The sequence below is a fragment of the Diadema antillarum genome, unplaced genomic scaffold (genome assembly GCF_040938485.1).
Source record: "Diadema antillarum isolate AM-2024a unplaced genomic scaffold, OU_Dant_1.0 seq00001459_RagTag, whole genome shotgun sequence".
In the NCBI taxonomy this organism is placed as follows: domain Eukaryota; kingdom Metazoa; phylum Echinodermata; class Echinoidea; order Diadematoida; family Diadematidae; genus Diadema; species Diadema antillarum.
In genome coordinates, this window is record NW_027272204.1 from 1,082,396 (window position 1) to 1,102,259 (window position 19,864).

Sequence of the window (19,864 nt, forward strand, 5' to 3'; positions counted from 1 at the left end):
TGAGAACAGGTATTTGCCAGCCCAATAAATAGCAAAAGAGTTTCAAATTGACTATGGGAGCAAAGAGAAACTGCTGCAACTCCTTAAAATGACTTCACAACAGAAAAAGAGTGCCTAGTGATGGTTTGTTGTGTGCGTGTGTGTGTGTGTGGGGGGGGGGGGGGGGGGGAGTATCTGTTCTTTTGGGGTATCAAGGAGCTTGATTATCACCTCTATTGCTGTTGATTCAAAGTGCACACAAACCACAAACTACTGGACTTCATGGCACTGAGAAAAAAAGGAGACAAAAAAATGAAGATTGCAGAACAATGGAATCATTAAATGAACCACTGGCCTTAAGTTGATTTGAACACATGATGACGTTGATCTAAACCATAATATTGCATTTCATACAGTTTGTGTAACATGAAATTCACTTTTGCCTTGCCCAGCATCAGCAACCACAGGCCTTCCAGTGCTAGTACTGAGTTCCAAACCAGTCGTTGACTGTCTTCACGGCCAGGTCTATGTTGACAGATACTATCACGTGTTGCTCACGTTCAGGAACCTGAAAATAAGAGGAAAAGAGTGAAAACATGTTGATAGTCATTTGTGCATCCCTCCTTTTCTTTTCCTTCCTCACACATCAAACAAAATGAATAATCTGTTGCTTTGAAATATCTCTCCCCCGGCCGAGAGAAGTTTCCCATGAGGGCAGAACAAATTGCCAACAAGCACATATAGAGCTATAACTTGTAATACTTCGCTGTTAAACTGTGATGCTTCATCTTTCCTTGGGAACACATCCTGGAACCACAAATGTCTCTACCTTCATATTTTAATAGTAGCCTTCACTTGCAGTCATCAGAAAGAATAGTTCACCACAGCTTAAATAGACAATTCACCTGAAAGAGGAGTAATATTCAATAGATGGTTTTACCATGACATTTAATACTTCCTGAATCTTACTCTAATATGTCCAGGTAACAGCAGAATACTTTCAGCATTCAATAGTAAAATGTTACCAGTGATCAAAAGCCCTCCTATCTCCATTCAAAATCTACAAACAACTCAAGCTGAAGTTCAAGAGATAAACTTTGACACCAAAGAACAGCATTGGATGAAAATTTGGTACGTTGAATCACTACACTTGCTGTTGGTGGTAAATATTAGAAACGTCAATATTAAGCGCTACCGGTATATAAGTGTCATTTATTATAATTATTAATGGAGTCATTTTTGCCAAGCTCTGGAATAAGACATCAGCACAATATGCTTTTCATACTGTATTCAATTATGTGCAGAATAAGAGCAAAAGAGTAAGAACCACAAATGAGGGTTTCCTCCTTTCCTACAGCTATATGATCAACAGAAATTAAGGAAACAGCACACACGCTTACCCAAAACATCCTGATCTCAATGTTGCCCTTGGTGTCCGAGTAGTTGATCACCACTGGGTCTCCTTCGTATTCCATGGTCACTGCATGTATCACAGACAGAGATATCAGAAGTTTAGGGCTGGATGACCCAGTTTACATGCAGAGACTCCAACTCTCCCATTTTCGACGGGAGATCTCCCGCCGAAAGCCCATTTTTACACAATCTCCCATTCTCCCGTTTGAGATTTGATTTCTCCCGCCCTGGCTCTGTGTCTCCCGGTGGAAAGGATTTCTTACTTATTTCTATCGTATGTTGAAAAAATAAGCCTTAGATAGCACCAGAGAACATCTAGAATCCTAGGAACTTCGCGCTTCGCACACATCAACTTGGAGTCTCCCGTTTGCTAGGGGTTTCGGGCGGGAGAATCTCCAGATCAGAAGGTTCTTGGGGTTGGAGTCTCTGTACATGTATGATATGCTTTCTTTCATTTGGTGCTAATTGCAACAACAAGATTGCATTCCTTCGATTTCGATTGTAAAATGGGGTTTCGAATCTCTACAATCTGCTTGGTAAATTATCACTCATTGATTTGTACTGATCTAAACTGAACCATGCATCTGGTAAAATCCAAATGCATGACTCAAGCCTTGCATAGTGTTGTAGGTGCACCACACACATGATGTGGAAAAGGGTTAAAGTTCATGAATTTACAGGCCCATTTTATAAAATGAATGACCCATGGGCCTATTTTGTGGATTGGTGAGAATTTGATGCTCTTGTTTAACTTTGGAAACAGTCTAAAACCAACGAGCACAGCGAGTGGGTTTATAACAGTTCCAAAATTAAACCTGTGCATCCAATTCTCACCGATCCACTCTGTCCTGTGCATCATTTGTAAACTGACTTGCATGCTCATTGCTCCATCAATTACAGTACAAATTACTGGGTACCTTTTTCCACATTGTATATTTCCCTACAATGATAGAAGTGTATATATCTCAGTACATAATAGCACAGATCAGAGCAGTTGGTAGAATAGACAAGTTAAATCTTTTCAGCTTAGTGTGGTAGATGAAGGCAAGATACCAGGTACATACCAACTGGTTCAAAGTCTTCTTCGATGACCACTGGGCAGCTGCAAGTAGGTAAAATCAAATAAATGAAATGAATGCAATGAAGTTGTATTTTCAAAATCTGATGGGGAGATATATCTGGAAGATGGTTTTTATCATATTAGATGATGGTAAATATGGTTCTTCTTCTTTTTTTTTTTCCTTTCTTTTTTTACTTGGAGGTCGTCACTGAAAATATGTAAATTTTCCCTGTGAGGCATTTAAGAGACATTCCAATCAAACTGAACAAAAACAAACGCAATCATGTAGATGAGAAAGTTATACTTTGGTCATTTTGATTTAATATTCATGATCTTTATGAAATGATAAAATGATTGAAGATCAACATGAAATATTGGCACAGGAAGCATCAGGAGCATATGAATTGATCAATATCACACATATGCACGTGATTTTCAAGTGGTGCCTTTTCCCTATAAACTGCAAATGGAACGAGATGCAGCCAGTATTTCCATCCATGAAAAGAAAAGAAAAAAAAAAACAATCTTTAAGACACACCTGAATGAACAAAACATGTGCTGCAGGTAATGACTGGTTTGGTAAACTGGTTACCAAAGTATAGCTGAAGATGAGGAAAAGGAAAAACATTGGAATGGCCAACAAACTGATGTGAAACACAGTTAGAGTGTAGACACCCCTCCATGCATCACAGTCCTCCGACTGCAAAATCATGTTTTGTGTAAACAAAATTAGAAGATGTTTGTTTATTTATTTCATTTTATTTATTCATTTGTTTTGTTTCAGTAGGGTAGCTCTGTCAGTGGCTAAACACTGTTATTCTCAGAGGCCCTACACATACAATAACGTACATCATGAAATAAATACATTGTAGACATTGTATATTATGTTATGTTTCATATGTGTTATTGAATTTGTTCAGATGAACAAGGATTTACTGATCAGATTGAAAAATGTTCGTAACCTTGTCAGTACCATCTATATATCATATTCATCACCTAAGAGCAGACAGAGCAGAAAAGGACACTGTGATGTGATCAGTTGAGAACCAATCAGGTTACTACGATCTGATGGCACTGTGCAACATGCGTTTATCAAACATGAGATGATGTAAACTTTATGGTGGGTGAATTCAAATGATTATAAAATACTGGGGATATCAAATACAGTGCACTCCAGTTATAACAACACCGTCATTATCAAAATCTTACAACAAAGTAAAAGGTCAGGTTCCAAAATAAACATCTTTTTTATAAATCTTTATATAGATACTTTATTGGTCTGCTAAAATGAGGCTTCCATATAACAAAAGGAAAATGCTGGTTCTGTGGACTTCGTTATAATGGGAGTGGCCTGTATGAGGGAAAAAAATTGTCACGCTCACCTTACACACCAGATTGGTTGCTGAAATTCATCATACAGTGTGCAGTCCAATATTGCAAAGTCCTACAAGGAAAACAGCAATATGGTGCTGAATGAGCAAAAACAGTCACTATACACTCGATATCTGGGACAGCATCAACCACTAATGTGGTCTCCATTGGAAATTGCTTAAATCTCAGATAAGTTTCCCTGCATTTCTTTGACTCTTTAAAGATAATAAAAAGTTTTGGTACCTCAAAAGTGTCCTTGAATTTCCTTGTCTTAGTTTGTGTTTCAGGTTAAAGTACCTTTCATATAACTAACACTGTGAGACTTACTCGGCCCAAAGTGCTCTCATGTCTTAGTAATCATGCAATTAAATGCGACCAGCAGTCCCATACGCATAGCGTAATCGGGCTTCGCATTGTAGCATTCAGGATCATGACAGATTTAGTATCGCAGGGTAAATGTCAACTTAAAATCCCATAAATTCTTCAATTTGAAGACTTACCAATTAAGTTGAAGTATTGAAAACAGGCTTCGGGCAACGTTTGGTTCTGCCTATAGTCCCTTTCTGTTCGAATTGATGACTGAATGTGACTCGGTCGACAGGACCTTAGGAGAGCTACATACAGTACACTGAATACTACAGCCAGTGCATGCGAACACATCACATGCACACAAATTTCAAATCCATGAACGGACAAGATGTTTGTGTGCGCATGCGCTGGCCATGGTATCCAGTGTATGTACTGGTAGCTCTCCCAAGGTCCTCTCGACCGAGTCACATTCAGTCATCAATTCGAACAGAAAGGGGCTATTGGCAGAACCAAACATTATTCGAATCCTGTTTTCAATACTTCAACTTAATTGGTAAGTCTTCAAATCGAAGAAATTTTTGGATTTTAAGTTGACATTTACCCGCGATACTAATTCTGTCATGATCCTGAATGCTACAATGTGAAGCCCCATTACGCTATGCGTATGAGGCTGCTGGTCGCAGTTAGCTATGCGTACAATGGGCTGCACGCTGCTGGTCGCAGTCAGTGGTTTCGTACAATATTTATCAACGCTGTACAGCGTTGGCTGTGGTACGAAACCATTATTGCATGATTACTAAGACATGAGAGCACTTTGGGCGAGTAATTCTCACAGACAACATACTTTAACCTGAAACACAAACCAAGACAAGGAAATTCAGGGAAGCTTTTGAGGTACCAAAACTTTTTATTATCTTTAAAGGTATCTTTTATTCTCTTGGGATGAAAATGCTATGCCCTCAATCATACCTGACACAGCAAATTGTGCTATACAAGAAAGGTTTATGTTCTATCCCACAGAAATTTTAAATATCATTACTACATAATTATATTTTGGATGATAATGTTGCATATTAAATCATGACTGTGTACTCTCTGATTGTCAAACCATATAAATTTCAAGAATTATCACTCCACACAGGAACAAGTGTAAAGAATACAATTCGAGCAATTTGAAGACTGCTCCAAGAAAGCAAAGTAAACAACAACAACAAAATCATCTTCCGTACCTGGACAATTCCCTTGAAGACATCCGTTTTCCATGGAAACTGAATCCTCTTGGAGGAGTAAGAATGGTCTGTTACCACATCTCCCCTGACTGGTGTCAGTCTGATATGACCATCCACTATGGTGCACAGAAATTGAAGAAGGGGCAACATTCTAAAACTCTCCTCATTCAAGATAAATTGCCACATATACAAATGCACAGATGCAATGTACAGTTAAGCGCCAATAGACACCAACCAAAGTCGTTTTTTCCCCATTTCTTCACACACAACCACTGACAATAAATATTACATGCACTTGAATATTTGTGTCTAATGCTAAACTTTTATTGAGTTACAAACTGCAATAATTGTACACCCCCATATACTTTAATTCACTTTACTTTGCTGATATTGACTGTCAGATAACATCTTCCGAGATCAAAAAAGAAACAACAAACAAACAAAAGCAAACAAAAATCCACTATCAATGTGAATGCCCCATTCTCTTTGCTTCAATTACTGTCAAAAAACAATACAAAATTAAAACAAAAAACAAATTACGATTCCGTTTATGGGTGAAAGCTGATATGGGGTGAACTAATGCTTTCATTGGGCAGGAACAGCTACATACCTTTGCTGTTCTTGTTTGCATGCAGCCTGTCAAATCGCTGACTCCACAGGGTGTTCCTTTGATGGCGTAGCTCCATGATGCACTGGTAGTCATGTAATCCTATGGCAAGAAGTGAGTGCCAAAATCATCTCACACGATTGGGAAATATCAACATATTCCAATAATGGACAGGCATTATTTGAAACTGCACAACAAACAATGAACTGTTGTTTACTGTGTATCAAACAAAAAAGACCTCAATATTTTCAGTGATCTGAAATGTGTCGATACATGCTCTAACAAAAGAATCACAGGCATTAGACAAGCGAGTTGACCAATATCACAGTAAAAGTTCATGCATAGCATTTACCATCAACATCCATTATAGGGCCCAAATTTCTATCTGTAAATGTTGTGATTTGACGCATATGTCAACATTGTCATATAACTCAGAAGCTGTTTGGAGTTGCATTTTTCAGCATCCTGTGCATCTTAAGGTAAATCCCTTTCCAGAGAGCACTTGGTAATATTAAAAGGCTTCAGGGCCAACATGTCCCCCAAAAGAGAACGTTTACAAACTATTTCTCCAGAACTGTTTGTGTCATTTCTGTCACTACCTGGGTGAGATCACAAATATATTGGCAGGAAGGTGGGTTGTTTATGCAACAGTGGATTTGACGCTGGTGGCTGTTTTGCTACAAACTTTATAAAATCAACAGTGGATGTTCACAGTTGCTTCATGGAAATCTAGTATTCAGCCTGAGGTGCAGAGATCACACCAGGATGTGACAAATTTAAGTCTGGGTATTATTAACACAACATCCTATTAACCCGTTGAGGACGAGTCCAGAGCATACTCGGGAAAGCGTCTATGGGAAATGTGTGTTGTAGCAAAATCAAACCGTCCTCAATGGGTTAATTCACAAACGCTTCTTACAGAGTAATTCACAAACACAGGTCGGAGCAATTACAGGATTATATGTATATGCATTTTGTTTTTACCATATTGCGAGTCGATGTCATCTGGCCTGGGTTTGATGGGAACTGGAATGTGCATTCTGCATAGAATGAGAACAGAAGATAAAAGTTTAAACAGACACTGATGTTTCAATCGCTATTGTAATGAGATGATCTGTAAATATTTCACTTTTCTCAAGGGCAGAAAATACAGCTCAAGGGTGTCTTAAGAAGTTGATGGATGTGTAAGATTAATTGTGCATCATCATTTCGTTCATTCCCACAAACCTGAAAACAGATTTGCACTGATGAAACATCACCATTTCTACACCTGGGCAACATATCATCTTAACAGATTGCAATGTCATGGAGAACAAGACAGCTTGCAAAGAACTGGAAGGCAAAATTTTTTGCACAAGAAATGTATGCAGAATTTATTCTCACTCCTTGATCAGTAGCTGGAAATGAAGTTTGCATGTTTTCACTTTTCCCACATCCTCACAAATCTGCAGTGAAAAGCATAAATTCATGTTTACAAAATATAGTCAATAAACTATTTGCACATCTTCATCTTTGCAACAGAATGACTTCATTTTCCTTCTTCTCGTATGACACAACATAACTGGTTGATACTGTTCGCTACCGCTAGTCACCTTGGGCGGACCACGAGCGGTCAGCACTTCCTGCCCGTTTTTCCCCCGAGTGTGTTTTGGGAGGACCACTTCACTGCATTTGCGACAAGTGAAGTGAGATCCTTCATTGTGCATGAGTTGTGACTCTCTCACACATGGGACCCCCATTTTATGTCCTATCCAAGGACACACAGCCTTGCTCAGGTAGACTGAATGGGACTCCAACCAGTGCAAGTTGATCGCAAGACACGCTACTGACGGAGTCACCTCATTTCCCATCGCAGATCACCTGAAATGCATAAATCCATCCACACACTGAAATATTCCTGGGGCCCGTCCCATAAAGAGTTGCGATTGATCTTATGTTCGATTTATTGAATGTAACTCGGAGTTAAGTTCAATATCAAGCATAAGTCCTGTGTCATAAAAACACAAACGCTCTATTTTAGGAAATTATCATGCGTTCAAAAATGTAACTTCTGGTAGATTTAGCGTTATTTGCGATCAAAGTTGTTAATGAAACGCAAATGGCGATGGACTGCAACTTATGCTTAGTCTTTATTAAACAGGCCCCTTGTCTGATTTAGATCTCTCCTCTATCCAAGCAGAGTGATTTTTCTAAGGATGCATTTGACTTCGGGACTTGGCCGTGGAGGACGTACTTCTGAGATGTTCCAAGCGTCGCCCGCTGAATGATGCCATGGTGATGGACACACAAGGACACAAACGCAAGCTCCCCATCATCCTGTTGTCAAAGAGATGGCAGATACATTTATCATGATTGCAGTGTCCTTTGAATAAAATCAAACTGGTAGACAATTCACTAAAAGTGGACTTGGAATAATAAAGTTATATTAAATTTGTAAGTTTTGTAATATTTTTCACAATAGCTATTTTGGTACCAACCACACGTCAAAATTACACACAAAGATGACATCATGATTTCACAATGCTCCTGTTCAATTATGAATAGGAATATCTTAAAAATCATATTACAAAAATTATGTCAAACATTTGATAAACAGTTGATCAACAAAGACACACATCTCATACACATACTATATATACAAAAATATATGTAAAGCATATGCATAGACAGACATACAATCTCTACATACATCACCACAATTTCTTCTTTGGCACTATCTTACACATTGCAAAGAGAGAATTCCTTTGTCACTTTTTTTTTTTACTTACCTTTCTCTTTAACCTTGTCCTACCTTTCCATTTAATCTTGTCTCCTAACCACATTCACCATGTTCCTAAAAGAATGCCCTCTATAAGCATATCTGTTTCCTACCCTGTGGCCTGTACCTATTTTTCACAATACTTTCGACATTGCTGCAACTCTCTCTGTCAAAATAATACATTTCCTCTGCCTCCCATCAAATCTATTTTCTTGACTACAACTTGTATACATAACAATTCCCTTCATCATGTCAGGGTTCCCATCCCACTCCCCCCCCCCCCCCCCCCCCACACCCCACGTTTCATCTTTTCCTTTTACCATACCTTCCATGTTGCTATGACGATGCCCTTCATCGGAGTGTAGACATTGATGACCTGGCTCCTGACCACTGGCTCACCAGTGAGGTCACTGGGCTTAATGCGGTGTTCCAACAACAGGGACCTCTGACTTGGACTGCTCCAATGAAACACAAAGTGAGATTGATGCACAGAGAAAGAGATTGAGAGAAACCCACTCCATGTCATTTACATTTTTGTATTACTTTCCCATCACTCGCATTTAAAGGGACTGTAGAGTACTGGTTGAGGTGGGGATTCATGTTTTGAACATTCCAAAGTGAGATAATGAGAAACCACTTATGAAATGTGAAAGAGCATGTAATTTTAAGAAGAAATTCAACATTTATTTGATGAAAATTGGTTTTCAAATGGCTGAGATATCCAAAAAAGTGATAATAATAAAAGGCAACAGGCCACGCCTTTTATTAGGATCTCTTTGCTTCACCTTGTTTTTTGATATCTCAGCCATTTCAAAACCAATTTTCATCAAATAAACTTTTGATCTCCCTTAGAATTGCATGCTCTTTGACATATCATAGAGTGGTTTCTGAATATCTCGCAAAACGTTAAAAGCTAAATCCTCACCTCGACCAGAACTGTACACACCCTTTAAGATACTGGTCCAAAGAGGCCAAACATCACTGCATGAACATTTTACATTTGTTGGCTTTCCAGGCAAAAGACCATTACTTATACGACAAGGCATTGCAGGGAAACATGCAAGTCATGCATAATCAAGGAGAATGTGCATTCCACTGTCTTAACCCATTGAGGACAGACTGATTTCGCTACAACACGCATTTCCCATAGACACCTTCCCGAGTATACTTGGGACTTGTCCTCAACGGGTTAAAATCGGTACTTGGCAGTACACAGAATCTTGGTTTGGAAGGTGTTTTTTTTTGTGTGTGTGTGTATCCAAGTAATCTGAAGAAAAATAGTAGATAATCATTAAAAAATATATGGCACATTTTCAGATATTCTTTTTTTTTTTGTCCACATAAGTGATGATCAGGATACTCTGAATCAATATAAGTCAACATATATTTACATTGCACAGTCTCTTTAAGCTGTAGTCGATATGATCTAATTTAGTTGTAGACTGGGCACGTCTGAGGTAAATGTGATTATTAACCAGTCAGCATCACATTTTCTATATGACTTTGTGCAGCAGATAATGCTATAATGGTATCACAACACCTCAAACTATAACTTGGGTCATGCTACTTCAATCCCATTTATACCTGTTGATGGCTGCTGACCCGTCCCTTTCAAAGAACACCGGTGCCTGGGCGTAGACGGCCAGACTCCGCAGCGAGCTGACTGGTGGAGGGTTGAGACTGTACCATCTGACAGTGGAGGACGTTGGGAAGTAGATAGCGTCCGAGTGGGTGAAGCTGGACTCCGCCTTGGAGGAATCTACCAGCACCAGCTCCCACTTCACTCCAATCTTCCTGTAAGATGTGAAAAGGGGAAAGCATCACTCACAGAGCTTACAAATTGCACTGTCATATTGTACTTCCCTGCTTTGTTTTGAATATACAGAAATATAAGAACCCTATTATTTTTCCAGACCTTGCTGTATTAAATTCCAAAATTGGAATCCAGTAAATAAAGTCTCTTTTACATTACAAATTCCAATTTTACTTCCAGGGTGTATATGCCACTGATTTTTCTTGATAATCTAGTGATTGATCAGTTCCTAAAAGTTCCTAAAAGTTCCCATAGGTAGAGGCTACTTTGTTCCTACTATGGCGATAGCATTTGCATAATAAACTGCTGTTATATTTGTGCTATGTAGACATAGGCAATCACCTCGTGAAATACCTTACTGAAGAGGACTATAACATCATTTCGGAAAGCTCTAATGATCAATGTTGACACTGACAGCATCAATGGGTCATGAAATGGCCATCCAGCTTGTATCTTCAACAAGTATTTTCCATGAAACTAAATGTACAAAAGGGACAGGGCTGGTTTTAACTAGTAGAGTTCATGTGTATTCCATGGCCAAAATTAATTAGCCAATAACCAGACAAAGATACGGAATGTAAACAAACAATAAATGTTATTGAAAGGCAAATCATCCTGAACTGGGGATCAATGCAAAGATAAGTTTTGAGGGGCCTTGATTTTCATAATTCTATGGGTAATTGACATAGCATAAATAGGGAAAATGTTTTACATATCTTAAATACTTACTGCTCAAGGACCATGCCGATGCTAGCAGGGAGAAGCGAATAGGGATCTTTTTTCTTCATCAGCCTCGCAATGCGGGAATCCCTCTTAGCAATGCACCTAAAATTTAAAGTACATAACAGAAGATAATGTCAATGATATGTACATACTCATATGAAGACACCTGGCTTAGGAAGATCACTTGTTCAGGTTGGTTCTAACGGTTTTGTAATTTCCCCATACGTCATGGTGTGGTGTTTTGAAGTACCATCTTCCTCTTATATTTCTTATTTTTCTAGATCAATTGCTTTTTGAAAAGGAAGAATTGATAGTTGGTTTAGGGATCCAAACAAGCTGAGCAACCTGTCTCAATGCGATTGGAATTTTAGCCTAGCAACGCTGAGTGTGCATCTGCTTTTTCAATCGTAAAGGTTTGGGAAGCACGGAAGATGGCCAATTTAATCTGGGAAATATACAAAGAGATAACTTGCAAATGGTTCACAATGCATACATACTTTGTCATCAAAAATGAATTAAAGTACTGTACAAGGGTGTGATATCCACACATATCACCTTGATCAGAGTATAGGAGAAAAGTCGTTTTCATGGCAACTTCCAATGAGTGACAATTTGTCTTTTTCTGATGTTTATCACTCAAATTGACTACCTCCTCAGGATATATAAATTTATGATGAGAAAATGTCCTCGTCAAGCGTTTGCCTATGATGATGGTCTCCTGTATTTCTGTTACATCCAGAGTTGCTTAATTTGTCTTTGAACGACAGATATACGGGATCCTATGTTTGCATAAATACATGCAGAAAATAATGCCTCTTTGTTTTCACTTGCACTGTGTTACAAACAACTGTTAGATATTTGAATTAATCATCTGTTTCGACTGTCAGATTCAAATTATACTGTGCTCAATTACTTTGTTCAATTGACTTTGTATTTCACTTATGTATGAACAAGAAATTCAGAAATCAAATCAAAAATCAAATCAAAATCAAACTCTTACTCTTTAATGCAAGCCGTCTTCCACCTGATGTCCGCATGCAGAGCATAGACTGGGTGGGGCCGGGCCACAGAGCCTGACTTTGAGGGGGAGGCAGATGATTTGCCCGTAGGCTGGGCTGCATACCGTTCATACAGAGGCTGCCATAGTATGCTGTGCTCAGAGTACGGTATACAGGGGAAAAGACAATGATGACAGATGAACTTGGATCAGATGCTGCCAATTTCTCATTCATTTAGGCTAAAGTAGAGGAAAGGTGCTCTTGGGAATTGTTGGGAATGCACAACAAAAGTTGATGTTGGGTTGTTTGAATGTAAGGGTTTAATGAGTTTGCAGCATCACTACTTGATAATCCTGAGGGCTGATGGTATTCCTTTTGAGGGTAGCTCCAACAAGAGCTGAGCTAGCTTGACCAAAGTTCAACAAATTCAGTAGCTGATACAGTGCACTCCTGTTATAATGAACACAGTTATAACGATGTAAAAATTCAGGCCGCAACATAATCTGCTCTTTGTTTTTTATTGTTTATTTGTTCGTTTATAACAAGATTTCAATATAACGAAAGAAAACTGCTGGTCCCGAAGACTTCGTTACAACGGGAATTCACTGTAGAATACAAATAGTCCTAAGGACTATTGCCTGGTAACACTGCAAAGTTCTTTTTAAACAAAGTTAATGTGTGGAATAATGGACATAGGGAATCTCAGAACAACAGAGTACGAGAGAGAGTGATCATTTTACACCCAGTTACTATGAAATTACAATCTGCATCTACTGAGAGCATTCTGCTCATTCTTTCATTCTTCATTCAAGAACTCTCTCATCTCTTGATTCACTCATAAATTTTGTAATGATCACAGTCGTTGTCTTTGCATAGTGTGTATGGTGTAATATTACAAATTCAGTACACCTGTACAGTAGCATACAGCCAACATAAACTACACAGACTCCGATGAGTGAGAATGAGTCAAAATCAAGTATTCAAAAGTTTATATGCTGTGGTAATGTGCCTGGATACAAGTGCGGGACTCTGCTGTAATCTGATCTGACAAGAGTCGTGGGACATGCCTAAATGCATGCACTGCACATAATTATTCATCAGGCTACGTACTAATTTCAAAGAGAGAGAGAGGAAAAAAAAATGATATCACCACTAGGAGAAAAGAGAGAGCGGGAGAGAGGAGAGGAGTTCTGAATTGAACATGAAGGTTTCATTTCATCAGGTATGTTATTAAGTAACTTCTTACTTGTCACTTGCCAGCTCCATCCACTGTCGATTGACGCATACACACGTCAGCAAATCCACCGGAGGCAGGAATGAGAAGACATGCAGGAGCAGTTCTGTTGGAAGGCTGTTGGAAGAAAAGCAACATTTAGGATATTGCTCAAACCTGCTTCATTTTAACAGAGAAGTTATTATGCTGCAATTTCCACCTATTTCAAGTTGGGATCTCTTTTTTTGTAGAGAAAGACAGTACTTATGGTCAGTGGAACTATGATGAACCATAAAAGAATGAAGGGAAATTGTACTTTTAACCTACAGAAACATACAGTGTAAAAGTTAAGTTGCCTGTAGGCCTATATAATCGCAAAATGTAATATATTGCCTGAAAAAATTATTTTGCCATAATGGTTTCTTTTTATTGTTTTAAAGTACTTATAGTGAGCATGCCTTACATTATCTACAAATGTATCATTACACTGGACATCAGTGACTTAACTGCGATAAACAAATAGAAAGATTGACAGATGATGCATGCCTACAGGATGTAAGTTTCTATAATATCTTGAATGTCTGCAAATTATCAGAGAGTTAAATACATTCTCCTTTAGCAAATAATTATCATTAAATAGTATGATCCCCCTGAGCAATACACATGGACTTTGTAGGAAGTATGAAATGAAAAAATCCATCTTTCTGCTTGCAGAATACTTGGTAATGGTGGTTGTCGTCTTGGTAGGAGGTGATGTGATAGGTGGTGGTGGTAGTTGGTGGTTGTAGTGGTGGTGGTAGTTGGTGGTTTTAGTGGTGGTAGGTGATGGTGGTTGTAGAGCTAGTGATACATTGTAGGTAGTGGTGGTACAGTGTGGTGGTGGTAGTTGGTGGTTGTGGTGGTGGTGGTAGTTGGTGGTGATTTTAGTGGTGATAGGTGATGGTGAATGTAGAGGTGATCCATTGTAGGTGGTGGTGGTGGTAGTTAGTGGTTGTAGTGGTGGGGAAAGTTGGTGTTTTTTATTGGTGGTAGTTGATGGTGGTTTTAGTGGTGGTACTGTAGGTGATGGTGGTTTTAGTAGTGGTAATGGAGGTGATGGTGGTTTTAGTAGTGGAAGGTGATGGTAGCTGTAGAGGTGATAGGTGGTGGTAACTGGTGGTTGTAGTGGTGGTTGTGATGGTAGTAGTTGTAATGATGATGGTGATGATGATAGAGTTTTGTCTTCACACAAGGTTGAAAGCTCTACAAACAAGTCTTGCCTTGTTGTCCATTTTACTCCAATGATGACTTCATACCATACTCACTCATGAATTGTTGCCTTCCTTTTTAATGTCCTCACAGGCTGTGCTGACCTGGCCACTGTCCTCACAGGTACACTTGTTTTGGGTTTGGGTTTAGCACCACCACTGATTTGATGAGCCCTAGACAAGCTAGCTGAAGGGACTTTGGGAGATGCATGTGGTGATGCTGCACTGTTGATGTTGAGTTTCTCAATTGAGGGCAAGCTGATACCCTCCCTGAGGGAAACAAAAAGAGAGCATTTTAGATATCAATACGTAAAGACATGCTCATTCATTTTGGGCATGCACTTTTCTGACACACATTTCTTAGGAAGGTGGGCAAAAAGAAAAAAAAAAATACAGAGAAATAGCTGTGACAATGATGTTACTGTTAAAAACAGCTGTGGACCACCGTGACCTATAACTATAAAACTGATCATGACTCCATGAGGGTATCGATTTTCAACCAAAGTTTGCTTGGTTAAAAACAAATTGAAAATCGAGCACAATGATACATATAATTAAATTTGCCAAGCACATAACAGGACATAAATTTACAAAGGAATATTTATTGTAAATTTGTAAGTCGTGATTAGTGAAAGACATCAAAAAGAAAATACTGACAGATACACAAGTAAAGTGAATTGCAATTATTCTAAATCACCAAGTAATTACTTGTCTCTTATTGTGCTAGTGGCACTCTTTGTTGGCGGAGTTCGACCCTGCTTCTTTTGTTTTCTGTGCTTGTCCAAATAATCAGACAACTGCTTCTCGTGTTTATCAAAGGCAGCCATGACTTGAGGTCAGGATGTCGAGCTGTAATTCACACGATTTCAGTCCACGTTGACTCCAGTCAGCAGAATTGGCTTCTTGTAAGACCCATCATGTCCTCCAGGAAAGTCTTCACCATTCATCTTAAAACATAAAATCAGAAGACAGATATTTCTTTTCAATTGAACGGGATTCTACACAACTTATACTGTACAAACTTCAGTAATTTACAAAACATGACCTCACTATAAACAGCCCTGTTGGCTTCTGGTGGGGTTAAACATTACCATGCCATGATATGGCATTAGCATGCATTGTCATTAACAGAATACTGTATACGCTGTTATTTTCGCGTACAGATATTTTGCTAATGAGGAGGCCACAGACATTTTCGCAAGATGTTGTTTGCACGAACTGACACAAAGCTGGAAGAGCACTTCAAACACCAATGCATGGGCGACATTTTCGCTGTTAAATGTGCAGTTCACCAGCAAAAGATGGCAAGAAGTGGGAATTTCAAGGTAGTGATTTACAGTGTAGTGTAGTGTAGTGAGGCATGCACTCTACTGTATCCTACATGAATTACATTGCAGGCCATGGTCAAGGTAGAAGGGCTAGGGGACACTAATCCATGGGTAAACAATATGAGTCATGGGCAGTGCTTGGAGGAAACTCTTTGTTCTATTGTTTCCAGACCCAAGCTACCCCATCACTGAAAATAGTCCCGAGTTTTGAAGTAGTAATGTGCAAAATAAATATATTCCCTTATTTGAAGAACAGATAGTTAACAATATCTGGTATTAAACCTGAAAATTGATGATTGATAAATCATTAGTTGTACAATGCGAGATGGTTATCAAAATGGATCCAATGCAAATTAAATATGGGTAATTTTAATGCAGATTGCATGGCACCTCGATATCAAAATTTGAGGGAAGTGATGAGACTCCCAGTGTAGAAGTCTTTGTTAAAGTTTTACCATGTGCTCATTGCTGTCACCTGTCCTGAACCTTCAGAGGAGCTGGACACTGTTTGTGAGTGCAAGAGAAACTTTTGCTGTTATCATGAGTATGGTATTCCTGCCTGACTGATGCCCGCTCATGTGATTCAGGACAGTAATCACAGACCTGGGGGTTTTTGTTTGGGTATGACATCAGTGATGTCAGAATAAAGTTAGCAATAACAACATTCTGAGTGCTGAATTTAATTTGAGTCCGAACCCAAAGATTATCATACAATCTACACACCGGTGACCAACATTACTTCACAACATTAAACCCTCGCTATAACATAACAGCTTATACAGCATAGAAGTACAGTGCAGTCAAACCTGCCTTAGCAACCACCTGTCTAAAGCAGCCACCTGCCGTATTGCCGTATGCGGCCGCTGAAAAATCCTCTCCCATCCCCACCCCTCCTACTCCCCCTCCCCCCCCTCGAAAAAATCCCTGTCAAAGACCCTGTGTATAGCGGTCACTGCTCATTCAGTCACAATGATGCACTAGTGCAAAGCTTTCTTCACCACTGCACTGTACACATGCTACTATTTTATACGGTTGAGTACACAACTCGATAAACACCAGCATTGTTCAAATTATACCCTATTGAAAGTCTAGTAGCCTAGTGTACACTCGTCTCATCTCAGATTCAGAATAGGTCGTTATAACGTTAGACGGTCTACTACCAGAGTGCCAGTACTAAGTTTACTCTCTCTAACGTTTAACTATACACAGCCCTGTCGCTGTACACACAAGTGTAAGTCGCGACAGGGCTGTACCGCGTGGACACTACGTAATCTTATGATACCGGGGCGCCAACTCTATTTTGAATTTACTGCACAATATTTGTTACTAAGACTACATTAGATGAAAACTTTATCTATTTAGCTACCGTTTTCAGCTATTGATATTGACATACATATTTCACAACTTACCAAAAATGACACCTTTTTTAAACCTGTACGCCACCGTAGGCACAGAAATCGTAGAAATTGCAGAAATGATTCGAAATGTCAGCGCAGCAGTGGGCAAAGGGGGCGCCGCGCTGTCGACCGCGCGGGCGTACAAACTCTAGCAGCGCAATTTGCATCGTTCAAAGCTGGCACTGGGAAAGATTTAAAATTTATTTTGAATCGCCCAGTGATTATCACAGCATTCCGGGTTAAGATTGGACTCTTTTGCTCAGTGTATGTTGCATGAGGGCTCACTATGCCTATGGACTAAAATACCACGCTCATGAGTCATAGTCCAAGCATCTCAATTTACGTGAGTGATTCGTAAAATTTGTGATAAGAATGTAGAAATTTTCAACAGTTTTGTTGTTGTGTGGCCATGTTCGAGGGGTTCAGCAGATATGTGTATGGGGTGACTAGGCCCTATGTGGGCGTATCACACAACATGCACACCGTTAGGGCCGGTTTTTATAGGCATTTCACCTTTCTGTTAACTAAACGTTAAAAATAAATTATGTCCTTTGGCTTTAGTCATTACTGTCAATCTAAGATGTCTATTATTCAATTAATTTTATAAGTTATCTATCTAGAATCTATAGAAGTCTAATCTATCTAGAGTTCTAGATCAGTTCTTAACAATAACACTAATTTATTTCAGTAAATTTACAGAAAGTTGAGTTTGTCTAACGTTAGAATATAGAAAATGTTAGCGTTAAATTTACATTGTTAGTTAGGACCTAACCTTCATGAAATGAAATGATGCGAAATCATACCAGAGACACAGAGTGCAATGGATGCGGCTGTTTCAAAAGTCACTGTTCAAAGGCCAGGTCTAGAGTTCTGTTAGGTGGCAGGTGGTTATCTCGTTTCTCACGATATACTGACAGTAAACTGCAGTGAATACTAGATTTAGATAAGGGAAACACAAATACGGTCATGGAGCGGAGCGGAACGAAGAGATCCACACACAGGTGATCCAGCGTTTGACACCGTGACACGTGCTGGCGCCGTGGCGGAGCGGCGCGGCGGCGATCGAGCTGACGATGCAGTCCATGCACCAGGCAGGGAAGGGAAGAGCGTGTATATCTCCAGGCACGTTCTTTACATGTTTCAATGAAATCTTTGTTGCATTTATATAACGAAATAGTGACTAATCAAGAACGAAAAAATATACAAGATTATTGTGAAGTTTTATTTCAAATTATTGTCTCAAGTAAACTTTGGATAACATAATTCTTAATACATAGGAAGCATAGGTAAATTCTAGGACTCAACCACGGTCGACGGTCCGAGGAAAAGTTTATGGCATTTTGGACAGTCATTTTGGTCGACTCAGGAATCGCGGTCGCGAGACTTGATGAACTCAGCTGTACATACATGTAGGTAATCCTTGCTCATTCTACTGCCATCCTTCACATTTTATGGCAATATTAACAATTTCTAATTTGGTTAGGATGATATCTCTGTGAATAATGCAGTTTTCATGTGTAATTTTGGAGTCGAAGGCAATCATCGTTTTACTAACATCAATATAAGTATGTGGGAACGTGTTGTATCGGTTGTCATAATAATGTGTATGCGAGGCCGAGCTAGCTGAGCCTTGCCCTCAGTCTTTTGGCCCTTGAGTTGAGGGCTTCCGTCTCACCTCCATGATTAGGGAGCTTTAGATTTTGACGCGCAGACGTTTGAGCTGATGCTTGCGCTGGACGTTCTCCTCTCCCTGCGTCGTGTGGAAAAGTAGCTTTAGATTACGCTGGGACGCAACGTATAAAAAATAGGGGAAATTACAGAATACCGGTTTTGCGTCATATAGATTAGCATATTGGTGCGTATAAGAGCCGCCGGAGGCGGGGCCGAAGGCCCCGCCTCCGGCGGCTCTCCCTTAGAGATGAATTTCAGCCCGAAGGGCTGAAATTCGTCTTTCCCGTCGTCTGGGGCCCCCAAAAAGCCCGGGAACGGAACGGCCGTCAAAAAGTAGGTTGACCACACAATTTTTATGAAAATTGAGTGGTTTCGGAGGAAAACTGCTCTAAATCAAGATAACTCGAGTAAATCGTCGATAAAGAAAATTGAGCCGATTTTGACGGAACTATTTTAAACGTGATGACGTCATCACAGCTGGCCGTTGACCGAAAGATCGGTCTGTATCTGTCCGTCGGGGAATGTTCCGCGGAGACTGCGTCTGGCTTCACGGATCCCCTCCGTATACAGACCGAAGTCAATGATTGCGGCTCCTGTGTGGAGCAGTCGCGCACAGATCAAACGTTACGATAAACCAAATTTCAGACAGCTTTTTTACATTCAAACAAGTATTACATGACATGACACATTATGCAGCAATATTTGGGATACATTTCTCACATTGTGCAATCGAAATACTCACATAACC

At 39.5% G+C, this 19,864-nt stretch overlaps 1 protein-coding gene across 1 annotated transcript; it reads right to left on the minus strand.

Annotated features, from left to right (window-relative positions):
- Window positions 1–457: 457 nt before the first annotated feature.
- Window positions 458–18,311, minus strand: LOC139709701 (F-box only protein 15-like). The gene is made up of 16 exons (XM_071621657.1): window positions 18,249–18,311; window positions 15,429–15,667; window positions 14,778–14,990; window positions 13,507–13,611; window positions 12,263–12,412; window positions 11,272–11,364; window positions 10,311–10,520; window positions 9,052–9,181; window positions 8,202–8,284; window positions 6,953–7,008; window positions 5,972–6,070; window positions 5,362–5,477; window positions 3,835–3,896; window positions 2,457–2,494; window positions 1,380–1,459; window positions 458–547 (listed from the first exon to the last, which is right to left on the minus strand). The coding sequence occupies exons 2-16, from the start codon at window positions 15,545–15,547 to the stop codon at window positions 458–460; spliced, it is 1,644 nt and encodes a 547-aa protein (XP_071477758.1). The 5' UTR covers window positions 15,548–15,667; window positions 18,249–18,311.
- Between the last annotated feature and the right edge of the window lie 1,553 nt (window positions 18,312–19,864).

Bases quoted from the DNA above. Each gene is read 5' to 3' on its own strand.
- LOC139709701 (XM_071621657.1), bottom strand. From the start codon at position 15,547: ATGGCTGCCTTTGATAAACACGAGAAGCAGTTGTCTGATTATTTGGAC. The intron at 7,009-8,201 runs GTACGTCCTCCA...CATTCTATGCAG, and splicing joins ACGCTTGGAACATCTCAGAA to AATGCACATTCCAGTTCCCA. The intron at 3,897-5,361 runs GTACGGAAGATG...TTTTCCTTGTAG, and splicing joins TCTTCAAGGGAATTGTCCAG to GACTTTGCAATATTGGACTG.